Source organism: Nannobrachium achirus, assembly GCF_963921795.1.
Source record: "Nannobrachium achirus genome assembly, chromosome: 7".
Taxonomy (NCBI): Eukaryota; Metazoa; Chordata; class Actinopteri; order Myctophiformes; family Myctophidae; genus Nannobrachium; species Nannobrachium achirus.
The window spans coordinates 62076434-62093051 of record NC_137816.1 but is presented as its reverse complement, the minus strand read 5'-3'; the positions used below and the strand labels follow the sequence as shown (position 1 = coordinate 62093051).

Below are 16618 nucleotides of genomic sequence, written 5' to 3'. Positions count from 1 at the left end.
CCTGTTACCGGAAGCAATGTTGCCAACTTTTGCGAGAGAAATAAGCAACCAGGTCTATGAATTGATTGATTGAAGATTGATTGAAGACTTTATTAGAAGTTTGCATAGGAAAAGGTACAGTTGCATGACGGTACAGTTCACTGGTACAAGGTCAACTAAAAGGAGATCCTAGAAAAGCACGTCTTGGCTTATTTCCACAGGAAAACATTGAAGTTTGAAAACAAGACCCAAAAAAAGTGACAATTTATAGGCCATATGAGCACTTTAAACCTATAGATGATCTACAAGCTCAGTTAGCTCACAACAAATAAAAAGCAACCCGCAACTGTTTACAAGCAACTTTACAGAAAAAACAATCCCCTAAATCGCTTATAATAAGCACACATGGCAACCCTGACCGGAAGTGGCATGTTAATCTAGTTGACTTGACGCACCACAGCTGTTCAACTTGACAGACAGGAGGAGTCATTTGTTTTTAATTCATTGTTTTAGTTCGTAGTTTAGTTACTTTTATTATTCGATTCAGTTTTCCCCACGTGAGCAGAAGGTGACACGCGTCGGACTAAAGTTAGTGGACCATTACACTCACAAACTGCACAATAATAATGACTCAGAGTCATGTGTTATGCTTGTTGACATGCATGCTGCTATAGCTAAACTCTGCTAATGCTAAGTTTGTGGATGTTATACCATAATTAAGTAACGTTATTAATAATAATGAGTCAATATAACGTTCTTCTGCAACATTCATAGTAACAGGGTGCGCGGACCCATATTTGTTCATTGATGTCATTTGCTAAACATTTGTTTAATTTGGTGAAGCTCGGCTCCTACTTTATTGTGTGGTGAGAGTTATAGCTTGTCAAAAAAGAACTGATCTACAAGCTATCGACGCGTTGCATCGCGACTCGTCGATAGCTTGTAGATCTGTTCTTTTTGACAGATGACACCGTCATACTGTGAAGTATAAACTTCTCAAGGGGAACCTACTCAAGTTTACTGGATTGTGTTGTGGGTAACTATTGGTTGCAAAATGCACAAACTCATGTATAATATTACTCGTATATTTGATCGTAACAAGGATTATTGATGTCTATAAGAAGAAAGTTAACGATGGTTCCTTTTTACTTTATTTTAATAGCATAATTTTCTAACCTTGACTGGGGTCCTTTTGATGGATGGAAGTGACAGTGAAAAAGCTAGAAATGTCGCAACTTATAATTTTACAATGATTTTAGTCATTTTACCAATGACTCGCAATGACATGCAACACATTTTGACTTGAGCTTGTAGATCTCCTACTTTTGACTGTGACACCTGAAAAGTAACAGTTTTGGACATCCATCAAAAACACTCAATCAAACAATCTACTGTCATGCTACTAAACCTTAAAACGTGTTGATCCATGTCTTTGCAGAATGTCGTTCAGCTTCTGTCCTCATTGCGGGACAAAGCTGCAGCCCGACTTCCGGTTCTGTCCCTCGTGCGGGGAGAAGATTCCCTGTGCTGTGGAATGGGTTGACGGTCCTGGACCAATGGTGGTGGACGGTCCCGGACCAATGGTGGTGGACAGTGCTGGACCAGTGTGTGGTGTTTCCATGCTCAGCCGATCCCCGCGCAAACCCAACGGAGGAGGCTCCAGCACACCTGGAACCATAGAAAGTAATGCCTGGTTTATGTGACAGGGGTTGATACTAAGGTCTCTGAGGCACTTGCCCTGTTGCCCTTTGGGCAAGTACAGGTCATGTTCTACTTGCCCAAAGATCATGCCCACTTTAATTGCCCGAAAAGTAAATTGTCCATTATAAAATGATAGGTAAATGATTTGCGCTCGTAGAACAAATTCATGTTAAATCCAATCAATAACTGCAGAGTGGTGACAGTCACTTTGAACAAACAGAATGAGTGCAACTGCTAGTGTTGCTATTGTTCTTGGTGAATAGCCAGTAATATTGAATGAAGACGGAACGTATTTTCCCGTCGGCAAACCTGAAAGCAAACGTTCAGGAAATACAATTTGTAAATACAAGGTTTCTGCTCGATGGCAATGTTATATAAATTCATTAAATTACTGACATATTTAAACATTTTATACTTTATAAATCACAGAAATTGCTGATCTACAACCTTACAGTGTGTCACAAAGTAAGCTTGTAGATCAGCTACTTGAATTAAAATATATATGACAGTGTTTCAACATGTTTCAACAAATTGCGATTTGACTATATTACATATTAGTGCTACAGGCCTACTAGTCACACACCAAAAATATCAGATCTAACGATTTTTTGCAGCTCTTATGACGCCCGCTTCTCCTGTGTTGCAGTCAGTGCCCGTCCTCCCCTGAGAAAGAAGACCCGTGCCTCCGTTCGCCTGGTCCATGAAGAGAAACCCCCCGTCAGTGTTCCTTCTATCAGCGTTCCCACCTCGTCTCCCTTCGCTGTCTCATCCACAGCACCCATTTCAGGTAAAAGTAAACCAGTGAACAGAAATGAATCCGTTAAGATCGAGATTTAACAGTGAAAGAATAGTGGCTATATGTGTGCACTGATACTTGGCTCTTTATGTCCGTCTCTTGCTATAGACGAGTGCACTGTGCCTCACGCATCTCCTGTAAAACCACGGAAAGTCACATGGAACCTGAGAGAAGAGATGGAGTCGGCTCTGGAGTCGTGTTCTCCACCCGTTTCAAGGTCTCCCCGGTCAGGTGAGATCAAGCAAACACAAACGCAAAAACCCTTAGACATTTAGGAGTGCAACGACAAGCTTTCAACACGTTGTGAGCTTGTCGATCGTTGTTGAGCAAAAGCTTCCCCCACAATAACAGAAAACTGAAAATATACTAGTATAGAGCCCTGAGGGACTCAACCATATAGGACCTGAGGCCGATTTTACAAATGTCTTCAAAATCCTAACAGTTTTCTGAAAAGCTTTTTCATGTGGGGGGCGGGGCCCTCAAAGTTATATGTATTTTGCCGTGGACCCCCATCTCAAAATATTTTGTTCCAGGGATTTGAGTAAAAAAATGTTCGCTTTAAAAATATAAATGCACATCTACAAGCTCAAAGTGACGTTCTGTGATTGTATATCTGCTATTTTTGAATAGTGTAGAATATGGCTAACATGGCACAGATGCTTTCCCAGTCTTAATGGGTTCAAGCTGATAGAATGATCCCCAATGAAATAATGGATTGTTGCTGCCACTACGCACATTTTAATTTAATAACTTTCTTTGTACATTCATAAACACCACATGCAAGTTGTTCATGTGGGGACTGTGTGTCCGTGTGCATCAGTCATGGGGAAGGAAAAGGCCTCCAAACGCCTGCATCCACTGAAGCAGCAGCTGGATGAAGATAGAACATGCAGCAAGGAGGAGGAACCGCTCCTAGACAGCTCTTCAACATCTCTCCTGTGCTCCCCCAGCGCCAGGTCGCCCTCTACAGGTGAGCCATAAACACTATGGCAGGGGTCTTCAATGTTTTTTAACCTCAAGGTCAAGGACCCCCTAGCTGAGAGAGAGAGAGATGAAGCAGGGACCCCCACTACATATTGTATAACATTGTGTTGCAGATTAAACTTTTACATAGATGTCATTGATAGCTTCATAGACTTGTTTGACAGCACTGTCATCAGTGTATGTTGGATTCATGTTAACGTGTATTTTCAGACATTTAACCATTTACATCGTCAATATAGTAAACTTGACCATTCACTCTGTACTTGGTCGGCTCATTTTCCCTTATACCAATTCTCTTTGCCGAAAATAGTCGATCGACAAGCTCACAGAGCTTGTAGATCTGCTATTTATGGCTAATGCTCTGCCCAGAATAGGGATGTTTGGGTTCAAGTGGTTAATGCTGTTAAAACAAATTATTGCATCACACCAAGATTTGGCGGCCCCCCTGTAGTAAATCTGAGGACCCCCCTAGGGGTCCCGGACCCTCTGTTGAAGAGCCCCCTGCACTACAGTAATACTCGGGTCAATGTTCCAGAAAGCTGCATCAAGATACTTTATGCTCATGGATTAAAGGTTCTCAGTCATCACAACTGAGCTTTCAGTCACAATGGATTCCATAGAACAGAGGTTCTCTAACTTTTTTTCATCCACGGCACCCCTGTATTACATTGTTACTTTACACTACCTTACATTTATGTCACATAAATCCTTCCCCCTAAGATACAGAATGTCAAGAGGAAAACTTGAGAAAATTACATTATTTGAAGCCAGCATCCCTATTCTGGCGGGGGGGACACATTCACCAAAAATAGACGATCTACAAGCTCCTGTTGTGACACGTTGTGAGCTTTGTTGATCTGCTATTTTTGGTGACTTTGTGTAGACTGAAAAAGATCGCACCAATGTACAGCACAACTCAAGATCTAAGTGGTTAAACTGAAGTGATATCGATGCGTTCCAGATATGATCAAAGTATTCAGCGGCACCCCTGGACTTGCTTCAATTCACCCTCGGGTGCCCTGCCCCGGCACCCACTTTGAGAAACCCTGCCGTAGAATCCAACGTGATTTAGACTTGGTTGCTCGCCGACGTCACGCACCAGAAATAGCCGGATCTGCAAGCTAAATCTTACAAAATGCCGGTGTATCCGTCGTGTTCCACAGGCAGAGGGAAGGCCAACAAGAAGAGCAAGCGCGGTGTGAGCGCTCTGGAGCCGCTACAGGAAGGGGAGGAGCTTACCGACACCACGGGCAGGAAGTGGAGGCTGACCAAGCTGCTGAGCCAGAGCACCACAGAGCTGTTCTATGAAGGTGAGAGTAGGGATGGGACGATATTATCGTTTATCGTGATAAAAAAACACTCACGACAATCGTGTCGTGGAGATTTAATTTATCGTGAAATCGTCCGCCGTCATGCATGGACTGGGATCAATTCAACTTTTATTTGCCGAGCCCGAGCTGCATATCCGGTACCGTTTAAACCCTCTATTCATGGGTTGCATTTGTAGTCCTATCCCGGCCATATTGAGGACCAACACAGGTGCTCAATTTGTCTGATTGGCATAGAACCAATGTTCTACCTTAATCAAAACACCTGTGTCGGTCCTTAAAATGGCTGGTGTAGGACTACAAATGCAACCCATGAATTGGTCAAACTTACTTATAATATATGTACTTGATACAGTCTTTTTTCACTCTCGACCAAATCTCTTTGCCAAAAAATAGCCGATTGCGATGCGTTGTGAGCTTGTAGATCTGCAATTTTTTGGCAAATGTTCCGCCCAGGATAATGGATGTTAAGGATATTTAGATTTTCGCGATATCGTAAGTCGCGATTTCTTTGGTCACAATAATCGTGATTTTCATATTTCATATCGAGAGTTGGCATAAGGTAGTAATTCTCAACTGCTTTCTGGGTCAGGGACCTCTAGAAAGTGTTTGTGAACTTTCAGAGCATTTTTATTTTAATGATCAAATCAATTGATTGTTTTCTGGCTTGTATCAAAGGCACTATATAATATGGTATACTTTTAAGTTCTTATTCACCAGTATTTTTCTTTTTAAAGAAAAAAAATACAATGACTTTTTTCTAGTTATATTAGTTAGCATTAGTTATATTATCAATAAAATAAACACTGGCATAGAAGGCTGTGGTTCTCAACCTTATAGTTTGATATGCATCAAAAAGACATAAAAAGAAAAAAGAAATGGATGCATTTGTACACTCAGAGTTAGACCTGTGAGGGTCCATTTGGTTCCATTTCTACACTCAGAGTTACAGACCTGTGAGGGTCCATTTGGTTCCATTTCTACACTCAGAGTTACAGACATGTGAGGGTCCATTTGGTTCCGTTTCTAAACTCAGAGTTACAGACCTGTGAGGGTCCATTTGGTTCCATTTCTACACTCAGAGTTACAGACCTGTGAGGGTCCATTTGCTTCCGTTTGTACACTCTGAGTTACAGACCTGTGAGGGTCCCTTTGGTTCCATCTGTACACTCTCAGAGTTACAGACCTGAAAACTGTGTAAGTCACACCACCTTCACATCATGCTAATGTAGTGTTATGATTTGTATTGATTTTGACATGCCTGCTTTTCCCAGAATTAGAATATTCTGAGAGGGAGAATTCTTTTAGTTGTTTGTCATCGAAGGAATTTGTGAATACTGTATGTGATTCTCCACAGCGTATGTCTACATATCACACTGTATGTGATTCTCCACAGCGTATGTCTACATATCACACTGTATGTGATTCTCCACAGCGTATGTCTACATACTGTATGTGATTCTCCACAGCGTATGTCTACATACTGTATGTGATCCTCCACAGCGTATGTCTACATACTGTATGTGATCCTCCACAGCGTATGTCTACATACTGTATGTGATTCTCCACAGCGTATGTCTACATACTGTATGTGATTCTCCACAGCGTATGTCTACATACTGTATGTGATTCTCCACAGCGTATGTCTACATACTGTATGTGATTCTCCACAGCGTATGTCTACATACTGTATGTGATTCTCCACAGCGTATGTCTACTCTACATATCACACGTTTGTTTTAATTTCCAGTGGTGTCAGCGACAGGTGCCAAGTGTTCAAGCCAAGTCCTCAAACTGGTAAGTACAACTCATTGGCTCCCTCTAGTGACCACATCACTCCACTTCCTTTATTCAAGATACAATATCTGAAGCTCTGGATGAAAAGAAAAGTGATACTTGATGATTACAGTTTCCCTGTTTCAGTCAAAATTAAGACGCTTTAATCAGAATTATGACTTTCATCACTTAGATTCAGGGACGTGCTGGCCATTGGGAAAAGCGGGACAACTCCCGAACGGCCGGTTCATTACCGGCCGGTCGGCCATTAGGAAAAAATTAAAATTAAAATGTCGGCCTTCGTTCCATTTTGGGGGCTGGGCGGCCAACAAAGTAAATCGTCACTGTCGGCCAGAAACCTTGTATCTCCAAGTTTCAAATGTATACATTTTTTCGCAAAGCAAAGCCCTGCTTCATCATATAAGGCTGTTGCACAAAAGTAGTGAAAACAGCAGATCTACAAGCACACAACGCCTCGTGGTGCGAGGCGGTGTGTGCTTGTAGATCGGCTGTTTTCAGTACATGTTCTGAAATGGCAAATCTTTGAGTAGCAGCAGCGCTATATTCTCTATAGCACGCAATGAGGGCCTCTCCAACTATTTTTCCCGGGCTGAATCAGGGGCCCAGCACGTCCCTGCTTAGATTACTAAATATAAAGGCCATCGTAAATTATTTGATGGCCCTGTTGAGTTTAGGGAGGCAAGTTAAGCAAGCAGGCACTTTGTTTGTCCTTGAGATCTGAAGTGTTAGTTCAGACATAAAGCTGTAGGAAATACTTGCCATTAATATAGTTGTTGCAAAGCTAATAAGCTATTAATTGATTGCCAGCGTCCTGTGGTCAGAGGTCTGGTTAATTTCTGATGGAAAAAATAAATAGATGAATCTACAAAACTAGCGTCATTTGTATTGTTGAACTATTTCTACCATAGCGCTACTTTTGTTCTAATCGGCTGACTGCAGAGGACCTTGTTTTGGGCGCATCCTTTAAAGGGATTGTTCAACCCAATATTGCCCTTTTTCCCCAATTGATTACTCAGCCCATGAAGCCCATAATTTGATGAGCAGCAAAAACTCTCCATGTGTCCATGCGGTGTGTAATTGACATAAAACAAGTCATTATGGGGGGGAACGATCCCTTTTTAAGCAAAGGCAATACTGTATGCAGGGGTTAAAGTTCTCAGTCCTGGGGACTGATTTCAGTCTTGAGGATTCCATAGGGGCTATTTCTGAGATCAGTGCAGATCTGCAAAGACATAAGGAGGAGGTGTAGCCATGAATGACAAAGCCGTCAAAAAACTAGTCAAGTGATCTCCAAACTGAAAAGCTGAAAAGCTGTTAAAATGTCAAGATATCAGTATTTGAATTGGCCAGACTAGCATAGAATACGACAGAACTTCAGAAGATACTTTTATGAAATGAAGCATGGATTGGCACACAGACACACATTCAGTGAAGGCAGTTCAGAACTTCAGGGAAACATCCCAAATATTGGTGTGCGCTGCACACGCCATGTTTCTAAAATCACATATTGGAACATGGACTGAAAATATTCAGTCTTGGGATTTAGTTTGGCTTTAACCCCTGTGTATGTACACAATGTAATTAAAAGTGAATGTAGGATCATGATGTATCACTGTCTCTGTTCCTTTAGGGAGCCAAAGACGGGAGAATCTTCAACGAGCAGAACTTCCTGCAGAGAGCTGCAAAACCTTCATCTGGTAACGCTCCTCGTTTACTGATGACTTAGTTTAATTTACAGCAGCCCATTTCCATACGATTAAATCTCAAAAAGAAACCTCATGTTACTGTAATAATTCACATTTTCACCCAATGTTCACCTATTATGACATTACAAGAAAAGAGACGGTGTAGGGTTCGTGTGGTTAAACAAATCATCTCGGTAAGAGTGTGAGGGCTACATTTCATGCTACAGATCTCTTTCTCTTCTTTCTTTTAGTGGACAAGTGGAAGAAGCGCCTCAAGATGGATTTTCTTGGCATTCCTTCTTGTGTGGGCTTTGGTCTGCATGCAGATAACTATAGGTACAGTATGAGAGTGAGAGTGAGAGAGATATAATAATAGATTTGTCCAGTCATATATCTACAGTATGAATATTCTATGTATTTTGTTGTCTTGTTTTTCAGGTTTCTGATTTTCCCCAACATGGGCCAAACTCTCCAGTCTATCATGGAGGAAGAGGAGCTGCTATCTGAGAAAGGGATTCTTCATCTTGCATGTACAATAGTAAGTTGTATACATATCTGCATCTTGCCTGTACAATAGTAAGTTGCTGACTGTTGCTGTAAAATGTTACAATCTTAATGGCTATAATGAATGTGAGGCCATTGCATGGTTTCCTTGTTCCATGAAGGGTTTGTTTTGTTCTTCTAACAGTTGGATGTTCTGGAATACGTCCATTCCAACGAGTACGTTCATGGAGACATACACGCAGAGAACGTCTATGTCACGCTGGAGGAGGAATCACAGGTGAGAGACATTATGTTTGATGGTACAACTCATCCCACACTGAACTACTTTAAGTGTGCATTGACTTCAGAGTTGGTGAACTAGCTAAGTGTGCATGTGTATTGACTTCAGAGCCCAACTGAGTCCTAGGACAGTGGTTCTCATACTTTTTCATGTCAAGCTAAGGGCCACCTAAAATGATATATATTTGGCTACGGACCCCCCATCTGAAAAGGGTTTGCTAGGGACCCCCCAGAAAAGAATATTCATGTTAAAGAAATTATATATATATATATATATATATCCACCTGTTTCCGCGGGAGTTTACTGGAGATTATTTGGACCTGTTTGGACCACACTTCCGGTTTAACAGCAGACATACAAGCTCCCGTCGCGTCGCAGATGCAACCGTTGTGAGCTTGTAAATCACACTCGGCTGCGGCGCCGGAAGCTCGGTACAGCGTCTGCGCAATGCACTATGGGGCGTTGGAAAGTCGTGGATATATATATATAATTTTTTTTTTTTTTCCCCAAAACATTAAATATTTTGGAAAAATAAAATAGCAGTTGTACAAGCTCTCATCGCTGCATGAAGTAAGAAATACTGCCCTACTTGACATAGTATGTGTGTGTGTGTGTGTGTGTGTGTGTATGTGTGTGTAGGTGTACCTTGCAGGGTACTGCCATGCGTTCCGGTACTGTCCCGGTGGTCAGCACGTAGAGTACCGAGAGGCCAGCCGGACGCTGCACGAGGGTTCAATGGAGTTCATCAGCCTGGACTCTCATAAAGGAGCAGGTCAGTTATTAGTCTGAACTCTCATAAGGGAGCACGTCAGTCAGAGTTCAATAGTCTGGACTAGAGCTCTTCATGAGTCCCAAAGAAATTAACCGAAATGGACCTGTCAAATTTGTTCAGGTTCTGCCGCGTTCCTTGAAAATAATCTCCTGACAAAACCAGTCCCGGGTGGCCCCGTAACAATTTAGTCCGATTCCAAGCTTTTTACGGCTCCATACTGTAACCCATGAAATTTGAGTCATATATGAAATTAGAGCCCGCTCTCCAGCTACTGTACATGGAAAAGGAACACTTTATTTTAGCAAAACATGACAACGTTTTGACTCTCTTGAAAATCATAGACGTATCCCAATTAAGACAACGTTTTGACTCTCTTGAAAATCATAGACGTATCCCATTAAGACAACGTTTTGACTCTTGAAAATCATAGACGTATCCCAATTAAGACAACGTTTTGACTCTCTTGAAAATCATAGACGTATCCCATTAAGACAACGTTTTGACTCTTGAAAATCATAGACGTATCCCAATTAAGACAACGTTTTGACTCTCTTGAAAATCATAGACGTATCCCATTAAGACAACGTTTTGACTCTTGAAAATCATAGACGTATCCCATTAAGACAACGTTTTGACTCTTGAAAATCATAGACGTATCCCATTAAGACAACGTTTTGACTCTTGAAAATCATAGACGTATCCCAATTAAAACAATTTCTCTTCTTAAAATGTTGCACATAATACAAAATGGAACACCTCTCTTATCTTGCCACAGGAAAACACAATCGCTAACAGCAATACATCCATGTAACTCTACAGGGACAGAACCGTTAGAAACCTTTTTTTTTTTAGTTTTTATTGATATTTAGTCGACTAAAACTAAACATTTCAGATGACTAAAATATGAAAATAAAATAAAAATATGTATTCAAAAGACTATGACTAAAACTCATTCAAAATCAACACTACCCTCTAAGCAGAATGTTCTAGGTGTGCTGTGCAGGTTAATATCAGTAAGATATCTTGCAGGTCCGTCTCAGGTTAAAGGACAACTTTTGTTTTTTACAACAAGGGTTCATATTTTAGATTGTAATTAGAGAAAAGAAGAGTGTTAAAATGTTTTCATGTACTGCTTTCCATCGTTTTAGCCATCTTAATGATGTTGATTTCAGTGGATGGGGGCATGCGTACAAGTGGCTAAATTCCCAAGCCCATTCCCAAGATGCACTGCAATATGTCATGGGCAGATGTGACTTATGGGGGCTAGTAGTGTTACTGTAAATAATAATAAAGAAATCACCAGCTTATTGTGACTAAAAATGCATATTTAGCCACTTGCACGCATGCCCCCACCCACTGAATAAGTCGCTAAAATGGCTAAAACTAATTCTCTAATTACAATTGAGTGCCGCGCTGCGAGCTTGTAGATCTGCTATTTTTGAAAAGTCGTGAAAATTTGAATTTTGACCCGATTCTATAAGTGTCTTTTGAATCCTTCTAAGATTTTGGGAAAAAAACTATGTTTCTATGTCGGCAATCTGGCCAGCCATCGTCAAAGAAAAGGTCTTTTTCACTTAACTGGAGCTCAGTTAGTCTGTTCTTGAGAGACTACTATGTCACTGGAGCTCAAACCTTTTCATGTGAAGGACCCCCAAACTGATATTTATTTGGCCACGGACCCCCATCTCAAAATATCTAGTTCTAGGGACCACCCAGAAGCAAAATTTGAGTTACAAACGTTCGCTTTGAAAATGCATATATTCAAAGATTTGCACACATTTTTCACGACTTTTAAAAAAATAGCAGATCTACAAGCTCTCAGCGCGGCACTCGGTGCCGCGCTGCGAGCTTGTAGATCTGCTATTTTTCACTGGTTAAAGCATTCAATAATTTTAGGCCCTAAATGGGTTAAAACATGTTGCAGGTCCGTCTCGACGCAGTGACCTGCAGTCTCTGGGCTACTGTTTGCTCCGCTGGCACACAGGAGCCCTGCCGTGGACGGCCTTGACCAACGCTGACCAGGTAGCCAAGGAGAAACACAGGTGAGAAGAAGTGATGCAATGCCGTCCAACCAGAGAGATAAAAAGAATTACAGAATTGGTAAAAAAGAAAATCTACAGCTTGCGTCACGCTGTGTTCTGAGCAGAGCTTGTAGATTGGCTATTTTTGGTATTCGCATGAAAAAAATATAATGGGGCTTAAAGGGATCGGATGTTTCACTTTCAAATAAAAAGATTCCATTCCTTTTTTTCCATTTATGTCTTATGTACGGAGCCCCCTAGTGGCCACTGGAGGGGAAAAAAATATATAATGCTAATTCGTGGCCACGAATTACTATTTCGTGGGCATGAATTAGTATTTCGTGGCCACCAATTACTATTTCGTGGGCATGAATTACTATTTCGTGGCCACCAATTACTATTTCGTGGGCATGAATTAGTATTTCGTGGCCACCAATTACTATTTCGTGGCCACCAATTACTATTTCGTGGCCACCAATTACTATACTATTTCGTGGCCACCAATTACTATTTCGTGGGCATGAATAAGTATTTCGTGGCCACCAATTACTATTTCGTGGGCATGAATAAGTATTTCGTGGCCACTAATTACTATTTCGTGGGCACGAATTAGTATTTCGTGGCCACCAATTACTATTTCGTGGCCACCAATTACTATTTTGTGGGCATGAATAAGTATTTCGTGGCCACCAATTACTATTTCGTGGGCATGAATAAGTATTTTGTGGCCACCAATTACTATTTCGTGGCCACTAATTACTATTTCGTGGGCACAAATTAGTATTTCGTGGCCACCAATTACTATTTCGTGGCCACCAATTACTATTTCGTGGCCACGAATTAGCATTATATATATTTTTTCCCTCCAGTGGCCACTGCGGGGCTCCGTACTTATGCATGTTCTATATTTATTTTATTTGAAAGTGAAATATCCCATAAGTTGTTAAAACATTATAAAACTCCTTTATATTTTAGGTACATGGATGACGTCGCTGCACTCTTGAGTCACTGCTTTGGGAAGAAGAGGGTTTCAGGTGAGTTTATTATGTATTTGTTTGATTGATTGATTGATTGAATGAATACTTTATTACCGGTAGTCAGAAATGTAAACGGCGCGAGGTACAGTCAGACATTAAGGCTAAAAGGATAACAGGCCAGTTTTGAAAGAAACCAGTTATTCACATCTTTAATGGTTTTACAAGATGTTTGTGTGGTTGTAGATCGGCTATTTTTAGCATGCAACCAAGTGTAAAATCCTCACGATCAATCGTATATAACGGCCGATTCATGAAAGAGACTTGTGTAGTGTGATATAAGATCCGATGACTTCAGAAGTCCTACAGTCCTACAGCGTGTATTGTACCTGCCCTAAAACTGTTCAGATTACTAACATATCGTCACTGTCGGGCAGAAACCTCGTATCTCTGTTTTCACTAGTTTACTACATTTTTTAATGATAAATACAAAAAGAATGGTTTTGGACATACAAGGTTTTCACCCGACAACGACGATATGATGTGTGTGTGCGTTTGTAGCTGCTCTGCAGTCCTATGTGACCACAGTGATGGCTCTGGACTACTCAGAGACCCCGGACTACGCTGGGCTGAAGGCGGGTCTTAGTGAGGCGTTGCTGCAGCTGGGGGGGTCGCTGGAACAGCCGCTACACTTCTAGGTGAGACCCTGGGGGTCGCTGGAACAGCCGGGTGAGGACCCCCCACCATACACACCACACAACCCTGCATAAAGCACTGCTTCTCAAACACTTTCACGTCAAGGACCCCCAAATTGATATGTATTTGGCCCCCCATCTGAGAGAGTTTTTGTGCCAGGGACACATCTCCCCTCTGGGAAGATGCATATATTCCAAAGAATTGCACAAAATGTTCTCGGCTTTTCCAAAATAGCAGTTATTCTACAATCTACAAAAGATCTACAAAAGATCTACAAGCTCGGCACAAAGTTACGAGCTATGATTATTTTAGAAACTTTGTGAAAATATTTGACAAACCTTGAGAAAGAGATAAAAAAAATGATGCAGTTACTGTGGCTAAGTGGTGAACTACTCTGCTATGGATGTTGGCGTTTATAAAAATGTATTTATTTTTCTTCTTGTTTCAGGTCTCAACTTGTGGAGTGGATGACGTGTGCTATTAGCAGGATAAGGACTGTCTTTGCATTTGTCTTTATAGCCCGATAGGCTTGTGAAAGGCAAAATACATTCTACGAAAAAAAAAAAAAAAAAACATTCTACAGATCAGCCTAAAAAACGTTACAACACGTTGTAACAACGTTTCATTGTTGACGCCATCCAGATGTTTGTGGTTCTATTTATGTTCATTATGTAACCATTCTATTCCATCGACTGAAATATTATACTGTAGGTGCATAGTGAACTCAGGCTTTACTTTATGGCATAACGTGTTATGTCACTGGTTCTCAATGTCAGGTTCTCTGGACCATCAGGGACCAAATGGACCCTTGCACGGATCTGTAACTCTGACAGTGATCATGAACTAAATGGACCTTTTGCGGGTCTATTTGGTTCCATTTTTTAAATGGATGGAACTGCATGTACAATGTTATCACTGAAGATTTTACTGTTTCGATTGGGGTCACTGAGATTATTTTAAAAGTGGTACCAATGGGGCTCTGTAATCCTAATGTTTATCGTTGCTGTTGGGCAGAAACCTCTTATCTCCTTATTTTAACTGTTTTTTTCGTAATTTAACGCCCTGCTTGATCACACTATAGCATCACACAAAACAGCAAAAGTAGCGGATCGACAAGTTCGTGTCGCGTTTTGAGCTTGTAGATCTGCCACTTTTGCTAGTTTTGAATTGGAATCCTGAAAAGTAAGAGTTTTGGACATATGAGGTTTCCACCCGACAGACACAATTTTAAACTGGTTGTCCTTGGAATAAATAAAGATTTGTTGAGGATCACTGTTCAATGTCAGCAGAATAGCCGGGGACCCAGCCACTAAAATGGGAGGGGACATGTGATTTTCTGCCATACTTTTTATTTCTGTTTTATCTATTAGTTTGGTCATTAAGGTCCACAGAATGAGAGGCCTGCTCTGCCAGAAACATCGCGTAAAAAAGTTATGGCCATTTGTATATTCACTGTCCCATTGACTCCACTAGAAATATTTAAAAAAGGAAAAGAAGTCTGCTTTAATTAGCATGTGAGGGGTCAAACTGGGGGGTTTTCATGATCCTGAATCCATTGCAAGCATTTGTTTTGCATGAAAAACATTCCTTGGGCTAGATTTCGACCCCCCAAAACTGTCAAAAGTGATGAGTCATCACCTTTTTTCTACTTTTCACAGTTTTGGGCTGCTGAAAGTTAACCCAAGGAATGTTTTTCATGCAAAACACATGCTTGAAATGGATTCAGAATCATGAAGAACCCGTAGTTTGACCCCTCACATGCTACTTAAAGCACATTTATTTTATTTTTTAAATATTTCGAGTGGAGTCAATGGGACAGTGAATATACAAATGGCCATAACTTTTTTTCGCAATGTTTCCGGCAGAGCAGTCTTCTCATTCTGTGGACCTTAATGACCAAACTAATAGATAAAACAGAAATAAAAAGTACGGCAGAAAATCACATGTCCTATTCCTTGAGCTTTTGGGCTTGTGGGTTCCCGGCTAGAATGTAAAGTATGTGAAGGTCTACGAATGAATGCTTTTAGGAATGTTTCTCTAAGGTGTTTGTGGTGATTAGTGGCTCGGGAAGAGTCGATTGTCACTTTACTGCGTGAGGGGCAGGTTTGGTTAATGCTTCAAGGTTTTATACTCCATAATGTCATGCACTATACAGTTACTAAACCCACATTAACAGGACCGTTGGGTGTCACATTTAATTTGGGGTGATTTGTTACTGTTTATTATTAGTGTTATTAAAGTTGAAAGTTATTTTTTAGGACTTTTAAACTGCTTGGGTTGTTTTTTTTCTGCTATTGCTGTGACTTTAAGATGTTAAGATTAAAATGTTTTACATTCATTTATCTTCCCGGTTGTCTGATGATATCCGACACTACATTTCAAAACGTCACACGTCCTGTCAGTGGCAAGACCGTGAGCTCTGAGCTTGTAGATTTTTCTATTCTTGTGACATTCTCTGACTACGATATTTAAATTTACATATGAAGGTGGATTTTGCTTTTGGGAATGGAGTCGTTTCTTGCCATTCGCGGGTTTCTGCAAAACTCCAGGACATTTTCTGGAAAAGAGCGGTAAAGCTGAAAACTTGAAAGGGCACATGATCACATCTGTATGAAAATGTTTTGATATCACTCCTGCAGATTTTGTAACATATTTGACTGAGCATGACACTGGAGCAGTCATTTCGGAATCCACTACTTTAGACCACAGCTGAAATTACTTTTTTTTTCTTTTTCTTTTTTTCTAAAATGTGATAAAGCCACAAAAGCATGTCATAAATATCAGGCTACATTTCACTTAAATGCCAGAGCTTAACTCTGCATGTAAATAAGACTTTTTTTAATTAATGTGAGAGATCAGGACATTATTCTGTTGGTCCTCCCAAATTTAGAACTTGAATATCTCAAAAGTAGTATTTCAGCATGGCATCATTATATAAGCCATATCTTCAAAACTGTTGGGTCAATCTCCACAACCAATATATCATTTTGTAGCTATGATTCCCTGCTTTCAAATGAAATGAAAAAATGAAAATGAAAAAAGAAAATCAATGACTAGCTGTCAGCCGCGCTGGGACACATATTGTCTCTATAGTAAGTCAG

The 16618-nt window shown here is 40.6% G+C and overlaps 1 protein-coding gene across 2 annotated transcripts; it reads left to right on the top strand.

Moving 5' to 3' along the window:
- Positions 1-436: 436 nt before the first annotated feature.
- Positions 437-15402, top strand: vrk3 (VRK serine/threonine kinase 3). Of its 2 annotated transcripts, XM_080730001.1 has the most exons (16): positions 437-567; positions 1418-1662; positions 2327-2467; positions 2585-2707; positions 3297-3446; positions 4624-4770; positions 6539-6585; positions 8216-8282; positions 8522-8606; positions 8709-8808; positions 8959-9051; positions 9694-9826; positions 11751-11868; positions 12823-12881; positions 13383-13519; positions 13966-15402. In XM_080730001.1, the coding sequence occupies exons 2-15, from the start codon at positions 1419-1421 to the stop codon at positions 13517-13519; spliced, it is 1644 nt and encodes a 547-aa protein (XP_080586127.1). In that variant the 5' UTR covers positions 437-567; position 1418; the 3' UTR covers positions 13966-15402. The 2 variants fall into 2 exon arrangements, with proteins under 2 accessions (XP_080586127.1, XP_080586128.1); XM_080730002.1 differs by lacking the exon at positions 13966-15402 and having other exon boundaries at positions 13383-13543.
- Positions 15403-16618: the final 1216 nt, after the last annotated feature.